The sequence below is a fragment of the Haemorhous mexicanus genome, chromosome 30 (assembly GCF_027477595.1).
Source record: "Haemorhous mexicanus isolate bHaeMex1 chromosome 30, bHaeMex1.pri, whole genome shotgun sequence".
NCBI classification, from domain to species: domain Eukaryota; kingdom Metazoa; phylum Chordata; class Aves; order Passeriformes; family Fringillidae; genus Haemorhous; species Haemorhous mexicanus.
In genome coordinates this window covers 2726502-2746824 of record NC_082370.1, presented here as the reverse complement: position 1 = coordinate 2746824, position 20323 = coordinate 2726502, and the positions used below count along the sequence as shown (strand labels likewise).

The following is a 20323-nucleotide window of genomic DNA, read 5'->3' as shown; positions in this document are numbered from 1 at the left end:
GGCCCCGCGCGCACGGCTGGCGCGGCTTAAAAGGGCAGCGCCGGGTGGGCCCCGCCCGGCGCGGGCGGTTCCGGGGCGGCGGCGGCACCGGCGCATGGCGGCGCTTCCGCTGCGGGCGCGGCGGCACCATGAACTACATGCCCGGCACGGCCAGCCTGATCCAGGACATCGACAGTGAGTGTCCCGGGGCCGCCCGCCCCCTCCCCTCTGTGCCGCCCCGCCGTGGGGTCCGGGCTCCCGCTCCCCCGGGTCCTGCCCCGCGGTTCCCCGTGCAGCGCCCGGACCTCTCTTCCCGTAGCGAGCCGCCCCCCGTGGACCCCGGCGGGTCCCGGAGCCGCGGGGGCCGTGCCCGACGTCCCGCTCTCCTTTCCCGCAGAGAAGCACCTGGTGCTGCTGCGGGACGGCCGGACGCTCATCGGGTACCTGCGCAGCATCGACCAGTTCGGTACGGCCGGGCCGGGCCGCGGGAGCGCCGGGGATGGGGAGGAGGAGGAGGAGGAGGGAGCCGTGCTGCTTCTCCAGTGTGGTTGTGCTGGGGGTTGAACCTCTGTGTCCTGTCCCCGGAGCGCTTCGCGGGGGTTTCTCCCGCCCTGGGCGCTCCCCGTGCCGCGGGTGCATCCAGCGCTGTGGCTGTGGCGTCGCTTGTTGGGCAGAAGCAGCCGGGTGATGCTCATCCTCCGGCCGGGTGATGTTCATTCTCTGGCCAGGCGCTCGGTCCTTGCCCGAGCATCGCCGTCATCTTCTGCGCTGCGCGATCTCGGGTGGGCTCAGCGCCGGCTCGGAGCTCGCTGGGTGCTGGTGGCTTCAGTGACCCGGCTCCGAGCAGCCACTGAGTGCCGGGGGACAGCCAGCACTGCTCCGGTGGGACTGCGGACACTGCTCAGCCACCGTCCACGGTGGAACGTTGCTGGTTTTGTGTCTCTCTCGTTGCTGCAGCAAACTTGGTGTTGCACCAGACTGTGGAGCGCATCCACGTGGGCAAGAAATATGGGGACATCCCTCGGGGCATCTTCGTGGTGAGGGGCGAGAATGTGGTGCTGCTGGGGGAAATTGTAAGTCCGGGCCCGAGCTGGGGTGGGTGGTGGTCTGTCTGTGTGTCTGTCTGTGTATCTGTCTGCTGTGAAATGTGGTTGCTGTTGTGTTGGGCTGGATTTGGAGCCGCCTCCCGGGCCAGCTCAGGCTGAGCCATCACAGAAAGGCCAGCCTGCAGGGCAGGGCTGCCTCCTGCTGCCACAGCCCCTCTGGGATGACACAAGGACAAAGAACAATGCAGAGGGAGCTGTTGGGAAGCTCCAGCTTGTGTGGCACTGCTGGAGGGTGGCACTGCTGGCTGCCTGGTACCTCCCTGCTGGCTCTGCCCCAGCAGACACCGTCTGGGATGGGCTCAGGAGGAGCCGAGCGCTGTTTGCTCAGGGGATCCCCTTCCCAGGGCTGTGCTGGGGATCCCTGCCCACGTCCCCACCCCTCAGAGCACTTCCAGCACCTCTGTTTTCTGTCAGCCCCAGTGTGGAAGGTGCGTGGGCACAGGTGCGCGGAGCTGAAGGCTCCTTTCTCCTGCAGGATCTGGAGAAGGAGAGCGACACACCTCTGCAGCAGGTGTCCATCGAGGAGATCCTGGAGGAGCAGCGGGTGGAGCAGCAGGCCAAGCAGGAGTCAGAGAAGCTGAAGGTGCAGGCGCTGAAGGAGCGAGGCCTCTCGGTGCCACGGGCTGACACGCTGGATGAGTACTGAGGGACTGCCCCCTCCTGCAGGGAGCCAGGGCTGCTCCAGGACCCCCCTGGGCAGGCACACACTGCCTGGAAAGGCAGGTTTCATTTTCAGATTGTCTTTTCTGTGGTGCTGGTAACTGAACACAAATCATGCCTTTAGTCTCCTTCTGGAGAAGGAGATGAGGAGGGCCCAGCGCACTGGGAGTGCAAGCATTTGTGTTTGGGAGGCAAATCATTGCTCCTTGGGTTTGTTTGCTTTTTCCTCCTCACATGACTCTGGGTGAGAGTTTCCTTGACATGTAAATAAATCCTTGATCCTGGCGTCGATGGTTTTCCGGTATTCTGGTCCTGGCAGTTCCCCTCTCTCAGGACGAGCACCCCTCAGGCCAGCCCTTGTCCCTTCTGTGTGCTGTGCAGGGACAGATGGGACCCCTGGTCCGGCCATGGGCTGGGCTCATTCCAAGAGAATGCTGGAGCCTGTGGCAAGATCCTGCTCTGGGAGAGGAGCAGAACCTGGGTACCCCTGTACCCCAACACAGACCACCCATACCCCCCAGCCAGGCTGTGCCACTTCCCTGCAGCTGAGCCTGCTAATTACCAGCTGAACCCACTAATTACCTGCTGGTGAAGAGCTGCTGCATCTGGGGCCAGGCAGAGCCTGGAGCTCCAGCCCCTCCTCGCTCCGTGCTGGGGGAGCTGCCACAGCTGTGTCACTTGGAGAGTCCTTTGCCCCGATGTGTCCTGGCCCTTCCTCCCGTGGGGAGGAGAGTCCTTGGCCTCGGGGCTGGCTTTGGGAAGCTGCCAGGCCCCAGGAGCCTCCTGGGTGTGGGCAGGGAAGGGCAAACCTCGGCAGGGACAATCCCTGGGCAACCTGGGGCTGCTCCCCTGGGAGTTCTTTGGGTGAAGAGTCCACGCTGGGGGGACAGAGGACAAACCCAGCTCTGCTTGCTGGGGCTGAGCACAACAGTCCTGGAGGGCTGGCAGCTGTTGTGGCCCACTCTCACTGGCCCAGGGACCCCTTCCTTTGGGGGGAAACATTTCTGCCCTGTTGGGTTTCAGTGGGTGTTGTGGGTTTGGGGGTAGCAAAGGTTTAAACAAGGAAGTGCTATTTCTTGTTCTAACAAAATTTATTAAAAAGCATTTATGGAGCTGGAGCTCATGGCTGGAAAGTCTCTGGCAAGCAGGGGTGGCTCTTTGGGGGTGTTTGTGCTGTTGCTGTTTGTTTGGGGGGTGTTTTGGGGTGAGGGGGGATCAGGGCAGAGATGCCCGTGGTGGCTGGGGGGAGGCAAGGGCTGCCCAGCCCCGGTGCTGGGGTCCCAGCCCTGCAGCCCAGGGCTTGGGGGGATGTAAGGAGCTGGTGGGGTTCAAGACATGGACCCATTCTTTCTGCTCTTGAGCCCATTTTCTTATCAGGGTGTGACCTCTGTGGCACAGGGGGCTGTGGTTTGTCTGTGCTCTCCAAATAGCACCAGGGCAGCCTTGGGATGGGGGGACACCCCCTGGCTGTGCTGCTGCAGGAGGGACAGGGTCACCCCGACAGAGCCACCCCTGCAGTGGGAACAGGCTGGGAGAGGGGAATGTTCTAGAAGGAGGCTCAGCTGGGCAGGGTGGGAGGCTCGGGCAGCCTCAGGGTTCTTGGGTCCCTGAGCCTTCAGGCCCCACTGAAGCTCCAGTGCCTTTGGTTGGCATAATTTTGGTTTTTGTGCATTTTGTACACTTGTGAACCTTTGGACTTCAAGCCCTGTTAAGTGAATGCAAATGGAGCTATGTGGTGACTTTGTGCAGGAGCTTGGGGGGGGCCTCAGGGGGCTGTGGGGGCTGGGCTGTCCCAGTTAACCAGATCCCCTTGAGGGTTCTGCCTGCCTTTTTGGGGTCTGCGTCCTGCTCTGGGGACTGCTCACCTGCAGCATTCCCTCACGTGCTGTGGCACAGTGTGGCTGTGCCTGTGTCCCCTCCTGAGGGCACAGCTGGGGTGGTGCCCTCCAGCCTGGAGCCAGAGGGGCGGCTCTGCGTGGTTTGTTTTGGTTCTTCTCACAAACAACTGCGTGTCCTTGTGCCAAGGCCTTGGGCTGGGAGCGGCGGCTCCATCTGGGATAACAACCCTGGATCGCTCACAGCCAGGGGCTCCCTGGGTCTGGGATAAGAGCCCTGGATTGCTCACAGCCAGGGGCTCCCTGGATCTGGGATAACAACCCTGGATTGCTCACAACCAGGGGCTCCCTGGGTCTGGGATAACAGCCCTGGATTGCTCACAGCCAGGGGCTCCCTGGGTCTGGGATAACAGCCCTGGATTGCTCACAGCTCCAGGGCTGTGTGCCCTCACTCCCAGGGCAGGGAGACTGCAAGGGCTGGGGCAGAGCACAATATTGGGGTGTCTCTGGTGTCCCTGAGCACCCAGACCTGTCAGTGTGTGCTTGGTCAGAGCTCTGGGCTGGGCACTCCCAGGGGTCCCAAACCCTCCCTCCCCAGGTGTGCAGGGAGGTGGGAGCAGGTGGGTGAAGCCCAGAGGTGGGGAGAGCTGTGCCATGACCCGGGAATCACACTTGTGGGAGGGTGGCTGCAAAGAGGAGCTCCCAGCAAAGGTTTTGGAAAGGGATAGTGCAGCTGCTGGCTTCCTCCTGCTCCCTGCAGCACCTCCCTGTAACCCCACGCTGCTGACCTGAGCCTGAGGTGTTTGCTGGCACACAGTGGAGAATGGCAGCCCTGCAAGGGAGAGGAACATCCCAGGGAGCAGCAGGAGCGTTCTGGAAGGCAGGTGGGACTCAAATCACCTCGGGAAAGCTGGAGACAGGCAGGGGGACACAAAGGGCTCCCTGGGGCCAGGCTGCTGGTGCAGTGAGGGGGTGACCTCCCCCTGGGCCAAGCTGTTGAAATGGGGGAGCAAGGTCAGGCTCCCTGCAGAGGGTGCAGGGGCTGACGTCAAAGGAAGCAGCTGTAATTCACAGGTTCCTGGGAGTGCTGGTCTCCAGGCCGTAATTCATCCCAGAAATGTCATTTCAGCCTTGAGCATTATCGCTGCTCTGCCGTGTCCCACTGCTGGGGCAGATAACGGGGCCTGGGGAGTCGGGGGGCTGCCTGGGGCTGCCCCTCACTTCAGTGCCAGGCTCAGCAGCTCAATGGATTTCACATTCAGCTTTCTGTGGGCTGTCCTGGTTCCTGTGCACAGAGGCTCAGCCTGGCTCATTATTCCACAATAAGAGATGGTGTTGTCCATCGTTATCCCTTATTATCCGTTGTTGCCCATCAAAGTTTGGACTCGATGACCTTGGAGGACTTTTCCAGCCTTAATGATCGGACTGTGCTGATCTGTTTCCTGTCGCAGCTGCTGCTCCGTGCCATGGGCCCCAGCTGCGTGTGCTGTGTCCCCGGCAGGGACGGCCTGCAGGGCAGGGCAGGAGCTGCTCGGGGCTCTGCCTGCCGTGCCCCGGGGCCGGGGCAGCTCCGCGGGGCCCGCACGCTCCCGGCCCCGTGCGCTGCCCGCGGTGTGCGGGGAGCGGGGCCGGCCTTGGCCCGCGGGGCCCGGCCCGCAGTGACGGCCCGGAGTGACGGCTCTTATCTCCCGGCTGACGGGGCAGAATCCTTCAGCCCGCGTACTTAAGGCCGTGCACGGCGGGGCCGGGCCAGAGCAGCGCTTGGCGCAGACGGACGGACACCGGGACACCACTGAGGGCACCGCCACTTCCACAGCCACCGCCACCGCCACCGCCACAGCCATCACCACCGCCACTACCCAGCCACCGCCACTGCCACTGCCCAGCCCACGCTCCGACCCCGCAGGAGATGCTGCCAGCCACGTCCAAGCTCTGCGCCGCCATCTCCTACCGCCACCTGCGCAACATGACCGGTGAGTCCGGCTGAGGGCCAGGACAGCTCCTGTCCGGCTGTGTGGGGCAGGATGGGGCCAGGACAGCTCCTGTCCGGCTGTGTGGGGCAGGACAAGGCTGGGACAGCTCCTGTCCGGCTGTGTGGGGCAGGACAAGGCTGGGACAGCTCCTCTCTGGTGTGTGGGGTAGGACAAGGCCGGGACAGCTCCTGTCCGGCTGTGTGGGGCAGGATGGGGCCAGGACAGCTCCTGTCCGGCTGTGTGGGGCAGGATGGGGCCAGGACAGCTCCTGTCCGGCTGTGTGGGGCAGGACAAGGCCGGGACAGCTCCTGTCCGGCTGTGTGGGGCAGGACAAGGCTGGGACAGCTCCTGTCCGGCTGTGTGGGGCAGGATGGGGCCAGGACAGCTCCTGTCCGGCTGTGTGGGGCAGGACGGGGCCAGGACAGCTCCTGTCCGGCTGTGTGGGGCAGGACGGGGCCAGGACAGCTCCTGTCCGGCTGTGTGGGGCAGGACGGGGCCAGGACAGCTCCTGTCCGGCTGTGTGGGGCAGGATGGGGCCGGGACAGCTCCTGTCCGGCTGTGTGGGGCAGGACAAGGCCGGGACAGCTCCTGTCCGGCTGTGTGGGGCAGGACAAGGCCGGGACAGCTCCTGTCCGGCTGTGTGGGGCAGGACAAGGCTGGGACAGCTCCTGTCCGGCTGTGTGGGGCAGGATGGGGCCGGGACAGATCCTGTCCGGCTGTGTGGGGCAGGATGGGGCCGGGACAGCTCCTGTCCGGCTGTGTGGGGCAGGATGGGGCCGGGACAGCTCCTGTCCGGCTGTGTGGGGCAGGACAAGGCTGGGACAGCTCCTGTCCGGCTGTCTGAGGCAGGATGGGGCCAGGACAGCTCCTGTGCGGCTGTGTGGGGCAGGACAAGGCTGGGACAGCTCCTGTCTGGCTGTGTGGGGCAGGACAAGGCCGGGACAGCTCCTGTCCGGCTGTGTGGAGCAGGATGGGGCCAGGACAGCTCCTGTCCGGCTGTGTGGAGCAGGATGGGGCCAGGACAGCTCCTCTCTGGTGTGTGGGGCAGGACAAAGCCGGGGCAGTCCATGTCCCTCTGCTTGGGGCAGGATGACACCAGGACAGCCCCTGTCTGGCTGCCCCAGGCAGGATGACACCAGGGCAGTCCCTGTCTGGCCACCTGAGGTTCATGGATTCTCTCCCCGCTGTCACAGGCAGAGTGGGAGTTTCTGACAATAGTTTATTAAAAGGTTCCAGAAAGGGCTCTCTCCTCAGAGTGGTGGCTGGGGCCTCAGCAATGTTCTCCCCACTCTGCAGCATGTTGGGTTCTGTGATTTACTGTCCCTGAAACCCTGAGCCCTCTCACTGGGGCCTGAGGAGCTGGCTCATGTCCCTGTGACCAGCTCTGGGTCACACTCCCTCTGGCTGTGAGGGTTTTGTACCTCTGTGCTCCATTTCCATGCACTTTCCTGGGCACCTGCACGATGCTCCTCAGTGCTTTTGCATTGCTCAGAGCTGGAGCCAAGCTCAGGATTGCTTAGGAGAACCTACCCCAGGGCAGAGCAATGACAGCCAGCTGCTCCCTGTGCCTGCAGGGACACCGAGATGGTGACAAGCAGGGACTTTTCCATGTTGTGTGTTTAAATGGGAGAAAAGCCTGTGGTAAGGTCCAGGTGGTGCTGGTGGGTGACACGCTCTCTCCCCAGGTCTGAGGAGACAAGCTGCTGTGGCCATCAGCCAGGAGCTGAGCAGGCTGGCCAGCCACAGCCCAGGACCCAGCACCTGGATCCACCAGGTGCGCAGGAGAAGCTCCTTGCTCAGTAAGTGACACCTGAGGGGTCTCTTCCTTCCTGCTGGGGGGAGACCCTCACAGGCTGGGGGAAAACCTGCTTGAGGGTGGGCTGTGCTTCTGCTGAACAAAAGGCAGAGTGGGAACTGGGTGTAATCCCCATCCCCTGGACACAGAAAAGGGTATTTGGTGTCGATAAAGCTCATCTGGCACATTACACTGCTCTTGCTCAGCCCTGCCTCTGTCTGCAGGCTCAAGGCTGGAGGAGAAACCCTTCAGTGAGATGGAAATGTCTTACATCAAGCAAGGAGAGGAGGCCCTGCAGAAATCCCTCAGAATCCTGGAGGACCAGGACGACTGGAAGACAGAGACGGTGGCGGTGGGTGCTGCGCCCTGTGGTGCTGCCTTGCAGCCCTCCCTCCCCCTGAGAGCAGCTCTGGTGGTAACTCTGCCCTCCCCTCCGCAGGGTAACGGGGATAAAGTGCTGAGCAAGGTGCTGCCAGACGTGGGCAAGGTGTTCCGGCTGGAGGTGGTGGTGGACCAGCCCCTGGACACGGTGTATGGAGAGCTGGTGGACAACATGGAGCAGATGGGAGACTGGAACCCCAACGTCAAAGAAGTCAGGGTAGGAGATGTGTGTCAGACCTGCCACGTGTGTTCTGTCCATTTCCTGCTGCAGATGTGGAGGAGGTTTTGCAGTATCTGTGTTGAGGCGAGTCTGGAGCAGCTTCTGTGTGATTACTTCTGCAGGAAAGGCACTTTCCTGCAAGGAGCTGCCAGTTCTGCTGGAAGTTGGAGCTGATCTGGGGAAGAAATAGGCACAAAGAATCAGAGGGGCAGTGAGGAAATAGCTTTTCACTCGGGAATTGAAACAGTTCTCACTGGGGGCGAGCACGTATTTGGAATTATTGTCATTGTCAAGTCTTTGTCAGATCCTGTATCTAAACACCTGGTAACCAAAGGCAGCTTTTAGCTGTGCTTGCAGTAAACCCTTGAAATGAAAGTTTTAATTCTGAACTGCAGATCCTGGAGAAGATTGGGAAGGACACGGTGATCACCCACGAGAAGGCGGCTGCGACCCCTGGGAACATCGTGGGGCCCCGGGACTTTGTGAGCGTGCGGTGCTCCAGGAGACGCGGCTCCACCTGTGTCCTGGCAGGGATGTCCACCACCTACGGGGCCATGCCCGAGCAGGAGGGCTTCATAAGGTACCTACACCTGCTCAGCCCCGTTATGTGTGTGCAGGGAGGAGATTCCCACAGGGCACACGGGTTTTACTGTGGGCTCAGGGTCGCTGGGTTTCTACGGGCAGCAGGAGCTGCTGCAGAAAGCCCAAAGTGTATTTTTGAGGCTGAAAAGTTCAAGTTTGGGTCTGACCTGGGCCTCTCTCCCCACCAAGGGCTGAGAATGGTCCCACCTGCATGGTCCTGCGCCCGCTGCCCGGCAGCCCCTCCCAGACCAGGCTCACCTGGCTGCTCAGCATCGACCTCAAGGTACCTGGGGCTGGGGGGAGCCCGGGGGAGCCAGAGGCTCTAGGGGAGGCTGGTTCTGCTCACAGGCTGTGTCTGCTCCTCCCCAGGGGTGGCTGCCCAAGACCATCATCAACCAGGTCCTGTCCCAGACACAGGTGGACTTCGCCAAACACCTGCGGCAGCGCCTGGCCCGGCCGGTGCCTGCGGCCTGCTGACCACCACGACCTACTGACCACAACCTGCTGACCACCATGACCCACTGACCACAACCTGCTGACCACCATGACCCACTGACCACAACCTGCTGACCACCACAACCTGCTGACCACAACCTGCTGACCACCACAACCTCCTGACCACAACCTGCTGACCACCAAGACCCACTGACCACAACCTGCTGACCACCCCAACCTGCTGACCACAACCTGCTGACCACCATGACCCACTGACCACAACCTGCTGACCACCACAACCTGCTGACCACCAAGACCCACTGACCACAACCTGCTGACCACCACAACCTGCTGACCACCATGACCCACTGACCACAACCTGCTGACCACCACGACCTGCTGACCACCCCGTGCAGGGCTTCCTTCAGGGGCCAAGTATGGAATCTTGTCATTTCAATTAGCCAAGGCCTTTAATAGCAGACTCCACTAATTAATACATAGTTACACTCAATAAATAGAACGGTTTATTTATTGAAGCTCATTGTGTTAAGTGCAGGAATAAAAATTTAATTCCTGCAGTTGCTTAACTAAGCACATGCTGGTTCAGTCAGCCAACTCCACCCTCCCTAATTACTTTCAATGAATAAATAAAGCTTTAATTAGTGCTGTCTACAATTAAAGGTCTGGGCTAATTAGTTATTAGGGAGACAGCTGACTGGGAAGGTACATCCTCAGTGAGGCAAACACAAGCCTGACTGAACCTCAACTTTTATTCTCCCAAAGCTCAAACACAGCACTTACATAACAATTTTGTTTCCTCTCCCCCCTCAAAGCAGCTCTAATTTATTTTTTCCTGTACCAACACATAAGAAATGTGAAATTATTTATTCACCCAAAGCTCTGCAATGATGATCATTAGGCCCCATGTAACTCCTGTGCACAGATCTTCAGCTCAAAAGATCTCCAAGTGTAACTACTTTGTAACAATGTACAAGACAAAAACAAGAATAAAAAGAAGAGTTAAAGCCTTTATTTTTAAACTGGTTTCCAGTCTGTGGGGAAAAAAAAATACAGTTTGGACAGAAGCCCAAATTTCAGTCTTGCATGCAGCCGTGTCGTTCCAACAGAGCCGTCCTGGCTGGGAGGTGTTGGTCACCATCAGCCCAGGGGTCACTGCAGCCACACCTGGCAGGTCCAGCTACACCCTGAGCTGTCACAGCCCAGGAGATGGGTCTTCAACACCCCCTTCTCCAGCAAGTGACACTCTAATGGTACTGGGGGCTCCCAGAGAGGCCCCACAGCAGCACAAAACACCCCAGAACTGCCTCCCGGGGCAGTGGGGAGCTGTGAACACACACACAACAGCTGCCAGCCAGGGCTGCATCCACCTGGGCCTGTTGGGTCCTTGGCTGATCACTGGAGAGAGATGGAGGTTCCTCTGCAGCAAACCCACAGTGCTGGGGTTTATGGCTCCCAGGGTGGGCTCCTCCTGCCATCCACCTCTGTCTCCACGTGGTACAGGACATCGGCCAGCGTGTGCTCCACCACGGCCCCCCAGCCCATGTCACTCATCTGCAGAGGGAAGCACAGTTAGCTCCACTCCTGGACAAGGAGGGACCACACAGCCCAGGGCTGTTTCCCTCCTAAAACAGTACTGACAGCGGGGAAATTCAAAGTGTTTCCTTGAACAACAATTCAGCCCCCTTACTGACAAATGAGGCCAAGCCAGGCAACAATCTGTCAAGAGGAACAAGATAACAGCACCTATTATTTAATTAAAATTTAATGATTCATTTGGATATCTGTTCTTACATATTTTTAAACACAATCCTTTTGGCTACACTGCCCAGGTACTGAGACTGAAGGACAGGTACAGATGTGGTATGGATCACACCAAAACATCTTTGATTTAAACAATGAGGCTCTCAAATGGGGGGAGAAGCTTTAGTTTTACTTACAGGATGGTAAGTGATGTCTCTTGGTGGATACTTGAAATACGGCCCAAAGTTTATGGAAACCTGTGGAACATATATATTCATTAAATCTAAAAATCCAGGAAAATCTCTTTAGTCCTCCCTCCTCATTCCTACCTACTCCTGAGCCTCCCACAAGCCCACAGGAAGAAACATTGCTGATGTTACTTCAGGAATTTGATAATCTTGTTACACATGTGAACAGCAAGATTGTTCCAGAGTCACTAAAATGATTCCCATTTTCCTTTTCACTTGGCACACTCCCAGAGTGCCCACACTTTGTGCATGAACACACTTTGTGTGTGAAACTGATGGATTTAGGAATTCCCTTTCAAAGACCCCTCACTTACCGTGCAGCCTTTGTACAGAGAGATAGCAGGAAAATAAACCCCCTCAAAGATGTCCTTGAAGGCAACTCCTTGGCTGACACCATTCTTGAAGAATATGATCTGAAAAATGAAGGGTTTTCCCACTGATGGTGGCTGTCAGGACACAGCAGCTCTGACAAGATTAATGCCTGCTCCCTTTCACTCAGGCCAGGCACGTGTTGAAGTGACAACAACAACTCACCTGGCTTCCAGGGGCTTGCTTTAGGCTCTTCTCAGCTTTGTCCACAAAATCCTTCTCTTCAAAGTACAAGTAGCTTTTGAATTTGATCAAAGCCTGAAAAAGCAGCAAACAACGTCAGGAACAAGGCCAAAGTCTGTTACCTGTCACCTGTTCAGGGCCAGGTGTGCCTGGTGTTAGAGTACCTGTGAGGAGTGATTCCCACAGCTCAGAGATTTCAGAGTCAGGAGGGGAAGGTGAAAGGAGATGTGGGCAATCCCATCCAGGAGTATTTTGCTTTCTTGAGATCAACACTTTGGGCCTCTCCCCCAGGAACCACAGAGGTACCGAGAGGCAGGATGGGAAGGATGCACGGAAAGGGGCACGAGTGAGGCCACAGCAACTCCTTTTCCAGTTTTCCACCTGCCAATGCTTAATCCAACAGTGAACTTGCACCTCACCTTGTCTTTGTAGGTGTCAGGCAGGGATTTGGCTGTCTCAGTATCCTCTGGAAGGTTGATATAAAACCCCAGAACATCGCCCTGTCCGTAGCCAGAGGAATAGTGTTTCCCTATGGACTGGTGAAACTTGGTTCCCTTTTTGCTGCGCCAGGAGTAGCTGAACTTGTCGTATCCCAGAGGGGCCTGGAGGTTCCCTGTGGAAACAAACCCTTCATGGTGAACACAGCGAGCGTAGCAGGAGCACCTGCCGAGAAATGTTTTGTAAGATTATTTACCCAAGGGCTGTGACCAGCCTAGTCTGGCAGCTGTGTCTGGAGGCATCTCGTCCATGGAGATTTCGAAGTACCAGGCTCCCTTCCGCACGCCGTGCGAGGCCCGCACCATGGAATAGCCCTTCTCCCCAACCACAGTCAGCCTGTCGTCAGAGATCTTCAGCTGGGGAGCTGCAGGGGGGCACACGAGCACACACTTGTCATTTTTAACGTGGTGATGTCAAAAGGCAAGTGAACACGCAGAGGTGGATTTAAGCTCTGCACCTCTAAGCTCTGACTGACAGCGAGAGGTGACTGAGATGCCTCTGGAAGGAAACACAGCCTGCACACCCTAACGAGCTCTGTACCTCGGTCATGCAGCGCCAGGAGGACTCGCTCATACAGGCAGGCTCTGTACAGGTCCCCAGGAATTGGTTTTCCTGCCCAACAGTCCAGCTCAAGCTTTTCTGGGTCAGGGGCATGGGGGTCAGGCTCGGCCAGGATGTAGCGATAGCCGTCCTTGTTGAAGGGGTGCTCCAGAGGGTACCCATGGGGGGGCAGGCGCTGAGCTGCGAACAGCGGATCACTGAAACACAGAAACACCATGCTGGCATCTCCAGGTGCTGTCACTTGTCACCCCTGGACACCCCCCTGCAGAGCTGTCCCTGTGCTCAGGGGCTGCACACTCTGTGTGCAGTCACCAACTGCAAATCATTTATAGCCTGTGACCCATCAGTCACCCATGACATCATCAGTGACATCATAGGAGTGACCCCCAGACACCCACCCAGGGCAGAGACAGCTGGGAGGCAGCTTAGGGCATCACAAGTGCCACTGTCCCTGACTGGTACTCATCCCCGTGCCCATCACCGCCCCATCCCTGTGTCCATCCCCATGCCCATCCCTGCCCCTCCATGGCACCTCTGCTCTCACCTCCGGGTTTTCTTGGCCGTGCCCGTGGTGCCCCCGTCCTGCTGCTTGCGCTTGGCCCCTCGGCCCTTGCCGCTGCCCCCGGCAGCCATTCCCCCTGCACACACAAACCAGCCCCGCTCAGGAGCTGCCAGCGCCAGCGCCCGCCCGCACGGCATCCCCGGGGACAGAGGGGCAGAGCAGCCACACCAAATCAGCTCCTGGGCTCAGGTGCCTTTTGGCCACAGCTACTGTCACTGCCAACGAGCACAGCAAAGCCCACAACTTTCACGTGGCTTCTAGTCAGCTTTTCAGGTGTCTGAATTTGGAGCGGAAGCTAAAGGAGATTGAGCAGCAAAACAAGCTCAATCTGAGCTTTTCAGGTGAGAATTAAGAATCCTTTCTGCAGCAGCACTGGGATCCACTTCAGGGGCATTAATATTATTATTCTTATTATTGGAGATTCCAGTCACAGCCCAAATCTATTTCTGCAGAAGCAGCAGAAACCCAGCCTACAGCACAGCCACCAACCCAGTGACCCTGTGCTGGAGAAACACTGACACCAACCAACAATAAGCACTCAGTGTTCAATTTCCATCTACAAAATAAAATACACCTGAGTTGAGGAAAAATGAAAAGCAAGAGGTGTTTCTCTTCAGTACTACTGACATCAGTTCTGTGATTGAGCAGCAAATCAGTTTGAACTCAGCACTCAGTAATAAAACTGAGTGTAGGAAAAGCTACATGTCAAACTTAATTAAACTAATATCAGCATGTTTTAATAAATTAAATCATACATGCATTTTATCATCCTGCTATTTCCAAAGACATCACTGCTGATTTATAAGGAAAACTATGGAAACTTCATGTACTGTAGATAAACACCTTCACAAACCACATTTGTGTGGTAACTAAAAATCCAGTCAGCTCTTCCATTACCAGCACTCCCTTACAGAGTAAGGGATCCAAACCATCCAGGGAATGCCATATTCTGCACAAACATGACCTGATCCAGCTGCACTCCCTGATTTCAGTGCAGGCAAACATTCAGGCTCTCCAGTTTGTCAGCAATTACTTGCCCAACAAACCATTGCACTGTAAATTTCAGACCAATTGTTTAAGCATTAAAACTACAACACCAAGCCAACTGATAGAGAAAAAAATAAACATAAGTGTAAAATAAATAAACAAAACCTTTAAACCAGTCAAGTAGGGCAGAATATGGCAATTAAAAGCTTCTAACTACTGAGATTAAAGACTGGAATTGCTGGTTTGTATTGAAGTCCAATTGCAATCACATCAGGGCACGCTTTCACTTTTGATTGACTTTGGCTTCCAAGAGAATCGAGCAAGAAAAGCTTTGCAAACAGCAATACTTAAGTTTTAGAAGCTGAAAGATAAATATTCACCTCCCAGAGAGGCTCCACCTGCAAGAACAGAAGTGGCACCACATGTTTGTCAATCTCCCAGAAATGAAACAAAAAACAACCAGTGCATGACATGGAAACAACACACCTGAGATATCTCTAACCTGCTTTAAAAAGACCCAAATACCTCCTGCCTGTACTACTGGGATGTGTTTAATTAAGATTATTAATACATAAACCCGTTAACAGCTCATTTACTGCAGCAAGGCTGCCCTGAGTACCCTCAGCAAGATGGGAAACAGGAAATCTGAATAACTCAAGGAGGTAATTTAAAACCATTCTAGGAGCAAAGTGACAAGCTCAGCCTTCAGCGAGCATCTTGATTTATGTGGTGACAGTAAAGAAAGGGCTGAACCTTCCCAAGACACAAAATTAATCTTTCTATAAAAAGGCACAGTGAGACTGTTCTGAGCATAAGCATAAGCTCAGTTCACAGGACAGTTTAACTGCACAGATGCCCAGAGAACTGGGAAATGCAGCTTAGTCCCAAATACCCAAACCCCCCTGAGTAAAGAACTTGCCATTTAAGCTTCCACTCGTGGACACAGCATTGTTCTGTTTCTGGTTGTCATAGGCTGGACCAATATTGGCAAGATCCTGCAGGAGATCAAAAGCTTTGGTCAAAGGGAACACTCTGAGCCCGCTGGGGCTCCCACCCACTGCTGGCTCACAGCAGAGATCTGCCCCTAGACTGAGCAGAAAGGTACCAGTGGGACCCCCACCTTCCTCCTGTCTCCCATCCCATACCTGGTCTAGAAGCCCAAATTTGGGGTAATCTTCCTCTGGGTCTTTACTGCCTGGGTCTGGATGCTCTTTCACCAGGAACACGTCTCTTTCTTTACACTAAAACAGAGGAGTTTTAGTTACACAGGGTAAGACCACAACAAACTCATTAACAAGTGTTTAAACCCCAGTAGTTCCTATGAATGTGTTAGGTACATCAGCTACCTAAGAAGCATCAGCACCTTCAAGCTCAGCCCTCAGCACACACAGATGTCAGAAACCCAAACTTGTGGGAATTCTTCCACAGATCTACCTTCAACCCTTACCATGGTTTTGACAATATTATTGGGCCAGGTCATTTTCCCAGGCCTCTGCCGTGTTGTCATACACTCCCAGTACTTATCAATAAAGGGGATAATATCCTGTAGGAACAGAAAACATTTGTGTGAGCTCCTCCTCTTGCTGACTAACACCACCAGTGCTGTGAGGTCCCAAAGAGCCAGACCTTATCCTTGGAGAACATTGTTTTGGGGTGCTCGTCCTGGGTCCTCGACTGCCACGTCAGGTTGGCCAGAGCACTAAGGCACATTTCCTTCAGATCTGAGAAACAAAACACCCCAGTTACACTTGGTGGGAAGGTCAGACACCCAGACACAGTGATCGCCCTGAGAAACTGCAAAACCTCCCAAATTCTGTCCTGACTCAGCCCTCCTGAACCAGTTACACCACCTTCATAAATCAGCAGCAAAACATTTTTAGAAGAAGCCACACATGGTTGTAAAAATGGGATTTTGGCTCATTTTCCAGAAGTCTCAGCAGAGCCCACCCAGTGACTTCAGACAAAGCCAAGTCTCCAGGACGATCTTGCAAGGAGCTGTTCCCAAACTCACTGGCTTGCTTCCTCAGGAAATAGGTGTTCCCACTGTGGTGGCACACGTTGCAGTGGAAGCTGTAGTTGGTCATGAAGGGCAGACAGGATCTGGGGAAAAGCAGCTTTGTTAGGGCTGGGTACAGTGTAATTATTGTATCAGGTTAAAGAATCCCAGAATCTGTGAGGTTGGAAAGGCCCTCTGAGACCCCTGAGTGCAGTCTGTGCCCAATCCCCACCTTGTCCCCAGCCCAGGGCACTCAGTGACACCTCCAGCCCTTCTTTGGACACTTCCCCTGCTCCTGTCCCTGTTCCCTGGGAGCAAAGCCCGACCCCCCGGCTGTCCCCTCCCGGCAGGAGCTGTGCAGAGCCACAAGGTCCCCCCTTAACCTCCTTTTCTCCAGGCTGAGCCCCTTCCCAGCTCCCTCAGCCCCTCCTGTTTCTCCAGCCCCTTCCCAGCTCCGTTCCCTTCCCTGGACATGCTTCAGCCCCTCAATGTTCTTCCTGGAATGAAGGAAAATTAATTATTCTTTACTATCCTGGGTTAAGAAACTAATTATTCCAGGTTAAAATCCAGGAATTCCTTCCCTCCCTAAAAGCACAGACATCTACCAGGCTCAGTGGTATTTCATGGGGGTGCCCTTATCATGGACAAAGTTTAATTTACAAAACACACCAGTTCCCAAGTGCTCAAGGACACGGGCAGGTCCTTGAGAGCTCACACTCCAAATACTCCACTTTAAAGCCCCGTGCTGGCCCTGCCAGCCCGGCCATCACCTACGTGGTGTCGATGCCGAAGGTGTCAGCTGTGAACCACTTGGTGCAGATGCCACACTGAAGCTCGATCTCGCCCAGCTGCCGCGTGTTCTCCTCGTCCCCCGAGCCCCCCTGGGCATCCATGGCTTCAGCGCCATCCCCGGCAGCGTCCTGGGAGCAGAGCAGAGCCAGGAATCCAACAGTGCCCGGGGCAGGCAGCACAGGGGCCTGGGCAGGAATCTGCCACCACGGGATTTGAGAGGGAATAAATCTTTCCCCTAACCCACGACCCTGCTGCGAGCAGCCTGGAGATGGTTTTTGGCTGCACACCGCTGGAGATTTAACTCCCAAAGCAATCCTTTACTGGCGCTAAGGGATGCTCTCCCCGGCTGAACCAAGCCCTCCGTGCCCACGGCACCTACCAGCGGCTCCTTCCCGTTGGCCGACTCGGTCTCCAGGGCCGCGCTGGCATCGACCATGGCGGCGTCCCCCCTGCCAGGGCACAGAAGTCAGAGCGGAGCCCGCCCCCGCGCTCCGGGGCACGGCCGGGACCCGGGGCCTGGCGGGACCCGGGCCGAGGGAGCCCCGGAGCCGCCCGGGGAGGGAGGGCCGGGACCCCATCCGCGTTCCCATGGTAACGGGGCCAGGTCCCGCGGAGCCCGTACGGCCCGGGAAGCGCGGGGCTCCCAGGGGCCCGCCCAGGGAGGGACATACCCGGTCTCGGCGTCGGTGGCGGGCGGCTCTGGCGGGGCCGGGGGCTCCGGGGCCGGGGGCGGCTCCGGGGGGGGCTCGGCGCCCTCGGCCGCCGCTGCCGCCGCCATGTTCGCGCCGCTGCCGCGAGAAGCGCGGGGATCTCGCGAGACTCGGCGGGCGCGGGGGGCCGGGCCCCGCCGGGAGCGCGCCCCCTGCCGGCGGCCGCCGGGAGCGCGGCGCGGGGAGGCGTGACGTCACTCTGCGCGGCCGTGACGTCACGGGCGCGGGGCTGACATCGGGGGCACGAACCGGGAGCGGGTCCCGGTGCCCCGCGGGAGAACTGAGCGCCTTTCCCCCCGGGAAGGACGAGTGTATCCTCTCTTGGCGGGACTGGACCCCCGCTGGCACCCCCGCCCCAGAGATTGGAGGCCACGGGTGCCCCCGGTCCTGCTCCCCTCGCCAAGGAGCGCCGCGGGACTGACCGGGCTGGGGATGTGCCCGGGCCGCTCGCCATCAGCAGTCCCGGGCTCTGCGGGCTCTGGGGACAGCGGTGGCTTTCGCACAGCGCGTGGGTGGCTGCCCCCAACCCCCAGCCACAGGGACAGAGGGACAGAGAGGGGTGGTGGGGACGAGCCCAGGAGGGACGGAAGGACAGATGGACGGGGAGAAAGTGAACTGGAGGAATGCAGGGATGAGGCAAGGATGGATGGATGGATGGATGGATGGATGGATGGATGGATGGATGGATGGATGGATGGATGGATGGATAAGGCTGGAGGCAGCGGGGGAAGGATGGGGAGAAGGAGAGACGGAGAAAGAGTAGGGTGGGGGACGAGGGCGAGGGAACGGGGAGGGATGGCCGGGAGGTAGATGGGGGTGGAGGGAAGGGAGGACAGAGATAGAGACGGAGGGATGGGAAGAGGGACGGGGAGAAGAGGGGAGGGGGCTGTCGGGGAGGGGGGTGCCGGGGCCGCCCGGGGCGGCGCTCGGGGCCGCTGTACAAATAGGGCGGCTGCGGGTGGCCCGGGCAGACATGCGGGTCCCGCTCAGCTCCGTGCCCGCGCTGGCGCTCTGCGCCTTAGCCCTGCTCCGCCTGGGCTGTGCTCCGACCCGGGCGCTCACCTGGGCACCGACCGGAGCGTCCCCCCGGGCGCTCACCTGGGCACCGACCGGAGCGTCCCCCCGGGCGCTCACCTGGGCACCGACCAGAGCGTCCCCCCGGGAGCTCACCTGGGCACCGGCCCGCGCCCCGCCGCGCTGTCCCCCGCTGATGCTGCAGCTGTTCCGCGCCCCTCCCGCCCCGCTCCGCGCCGCCGCCGCCGCTGCTCTCAGCCTCTCCCCGCACGGTGAGTGGGGCCGCGGACATCCCTGTCCCGGGACCGGCACCGTCCCTGAGCCTCCCTGTCCCGGGACTCGCACTATATCCCAGGATCAGCAGAGTCCCCCCTCCCGGGATTGCCGCTGTCCCCGAGCCTCCCTGTCCTGGGACCAGCGCCATCCCCGGGACCTGCGCTGTCCCCATGCGTCCCTGTCCAGGGATCCCCACTGTCCCGGGCATCCCAGCCCTGCCTGAGGCTCTGGCTGGCTCTCAGGTGGATCCAGCTGCTTTCTCCCGACCCTCAGGCTCCCAGGGCGGGGCTGGTTCCCGGCAGCAGGCGGGGGCACCGTCCCACCCCCTGCTCTGGCACCCCTGGCGCCGCTCCCCTCACCGTGCCCTTGGCTTTCAGGCTCCCTGCAGAACGGCTCCCGCTGGGCGCTCTCCTTCGACATGTCCTCCCTGTCCAGCAGCCAGGAGGTGAGTCTGGCTCAGCTCCGAGTCCGCCTGCCCGGCCTTTCCCGAGCCCACAACGTCTCCCTGGACATCTACCACAGCCAGCGGCGCAGGTGCCGCCCAGACGGAGGCTGCGCCCACCAGCTCTTCCTGGGCACCGTGGCTGGCAGCCCCTCTGCCACCCAGGCCTCCTGGAAAGTCTTTGAGGTCACCAACCTGCTGCGGGCCTGGCTCCACCAAGCCGTGCTCGCCGGGCACCAGAGCCCCGCGGGACGGGGGCGGTGGGAGGTGAGCGGCTCGGTGCCCACCGCCGCCCCGGGAGACACCGGCAGCGGGGACCCAGCGCTGCCCCAGGACGTGGCAGACAGCGTCCTGCTGCTCGTCTTCTCCAAGGACAAGTCTCCAGGGGAGCACAGCCTCATCAGGACAGCGGAGACCTCGAAGTACATCATGCGGGACAGCGGCTCGCGGGGCGCGGGGGCGCGGCGGCAGCGCAGGAACAGGATGGAGAGGCAGCGGATCAAAGCGAGCGGCGCCGCCGCCGCCCCGCGGGAGCAGGGCCGGGAGCAGGGCCGGCCGCTGTGCCGGAGGGTGGACATGGTGGTGGATTTCGAGCAGACGGGCTGGGGCAGCTGGATCGTGTACCCCAAGAAGTACAACGCCTACCGCTGCGAGGGGCTGTGCCCCTCCCCCGTGGACGAGACCTTCAAGCCCACCAACCACGCCTACATCCAGGTAAGAGGGGTGCTGCCCCCCGCATCCCCCGAATCCGCCGCGCCCCACACCCCAACAGAGAGATGTTCTGCCCTTCCCGTGTCTCCCACAGAGTTTGCTGCAGCTCTACAAGCCCAACCAGGTGCCGTGTCCCGCCTGCTCCCCGGTGAAGATGAGCCCCCTCTCCATGCTCTACTACGAGAAGGGCGAGATCGTGGTCCGCCACCACGAGGACATGATCATCGAGGAGTGTGGCTGCAACTGA

At 58.6% G+C, this 20323-nt stretch overlaps 4 protein-coding genes across 5 annotated transcripts; 3 read left to right on the top strand and 1 right to left on the bottom strand.

Moving 5' to 3' along the window:
* Window positions 1–24: 24 nt before the first annotated feature.
* On the top strand, window positions 25–2031 carry LSM1 (LSM1 homolog, mRNA degradation associated). Its single transcript, XM_059870539.1, has 4 exons — window positions 25–174; window positions 377–445; window positions 937–1052; window positions 1561–2031. The coding sequence occupies exons 1-4, from the start codon at window positions 129–131 to the stop codon at window positions 1729–1731; spliced, it is 402 nt and encodes a 133-aa protein (XP_059726522.1). The 5' UTR covers window positions 25–128; the 3' UTR covers window positions 1732–2031.
* Window positions 2032–5220: 3189 nt separating this feature from the next.
* STAR (steroidogenic acute regulatory protein) lies at window positions 5221–9998 on the top strand. The gene is made up of 7 exons (XM_059870552.1): window positions 5221–5553; window positions 7239–7352; window positions 7573–7700; window positions 7788–7946; window positions 8345–8529; window positions 8721–8814; window positions 8901–9998. The coding sequence occupies exons 1-7, from the start codon at window positions 5490–5492 to the stop codon at window positions 9006–9008; spliced, it is 852 nt and encodes a 283-aa protein (XP_059726535.1). The 5' UTR covers window positions 5221–5489; the 3' UTR covers window positions 9009–9998.
* On the bottom strand, window positions 9982–17687 carry ASH2L (ASH2 like, histone lysine methyltransferase complex subunit). 2 transcript variants are annotated; one of them, XM_059870550.1, is made up of 17 exons: window positions 17595–17687; window positions 17303–17372; window positions 16906–17051; window positions 16147–16235; window positions 15762–15856; window positions 15583–15678; window positions 15281–15376; window positions 15055–15130; window positions 14516–14533; window positions 13131–13224; window positions 12566–12783; window positions 12222–12389; window positions 11947–12140; window positions 11510–11602; window positions 11290–11388; window positions 10925–10984; window positions 9982–10538 (listed from the first exon to the last, which is right to left on the bottom strand). In XM_059870550.1, the coding sequence occupies exons 2-17, from the start codon at window positions 17357–17359 to the stop codon at window positions 10431–10433; spliced, it is 1707 nt and encodes a 568-aa protein (XP_059726533.1). In that variant the 5' UTR covers window positions 17360–17372; window positions 17595–17687; the 3' UTR covers window positions 9982–10430. The 2 variants fall into 2 exon arrangements, with proteins under 2 accessions (XP_059726533.1, XP_059726534.1); XM_059870551.1 differs by lacking the exon at window positions 14516–14533.
* Window positions 17688–18606: 919 nt separating this feature from the next.
* NODAL (nodal growth differentiation factor) lies at window positions 18607–20323 on the top strand. Its single transcript, XM_059870619.1, has 3 exons — window positions 18607–18919; window positions 19301–20079; window positions 20171–20323. Exons 1-3 carry the CDS (start codon window positions 18607–18609, stop codon window positions 20321–20323), a joined length of 1245 nt encoding a protein of 414 aa, XP_059726602.1.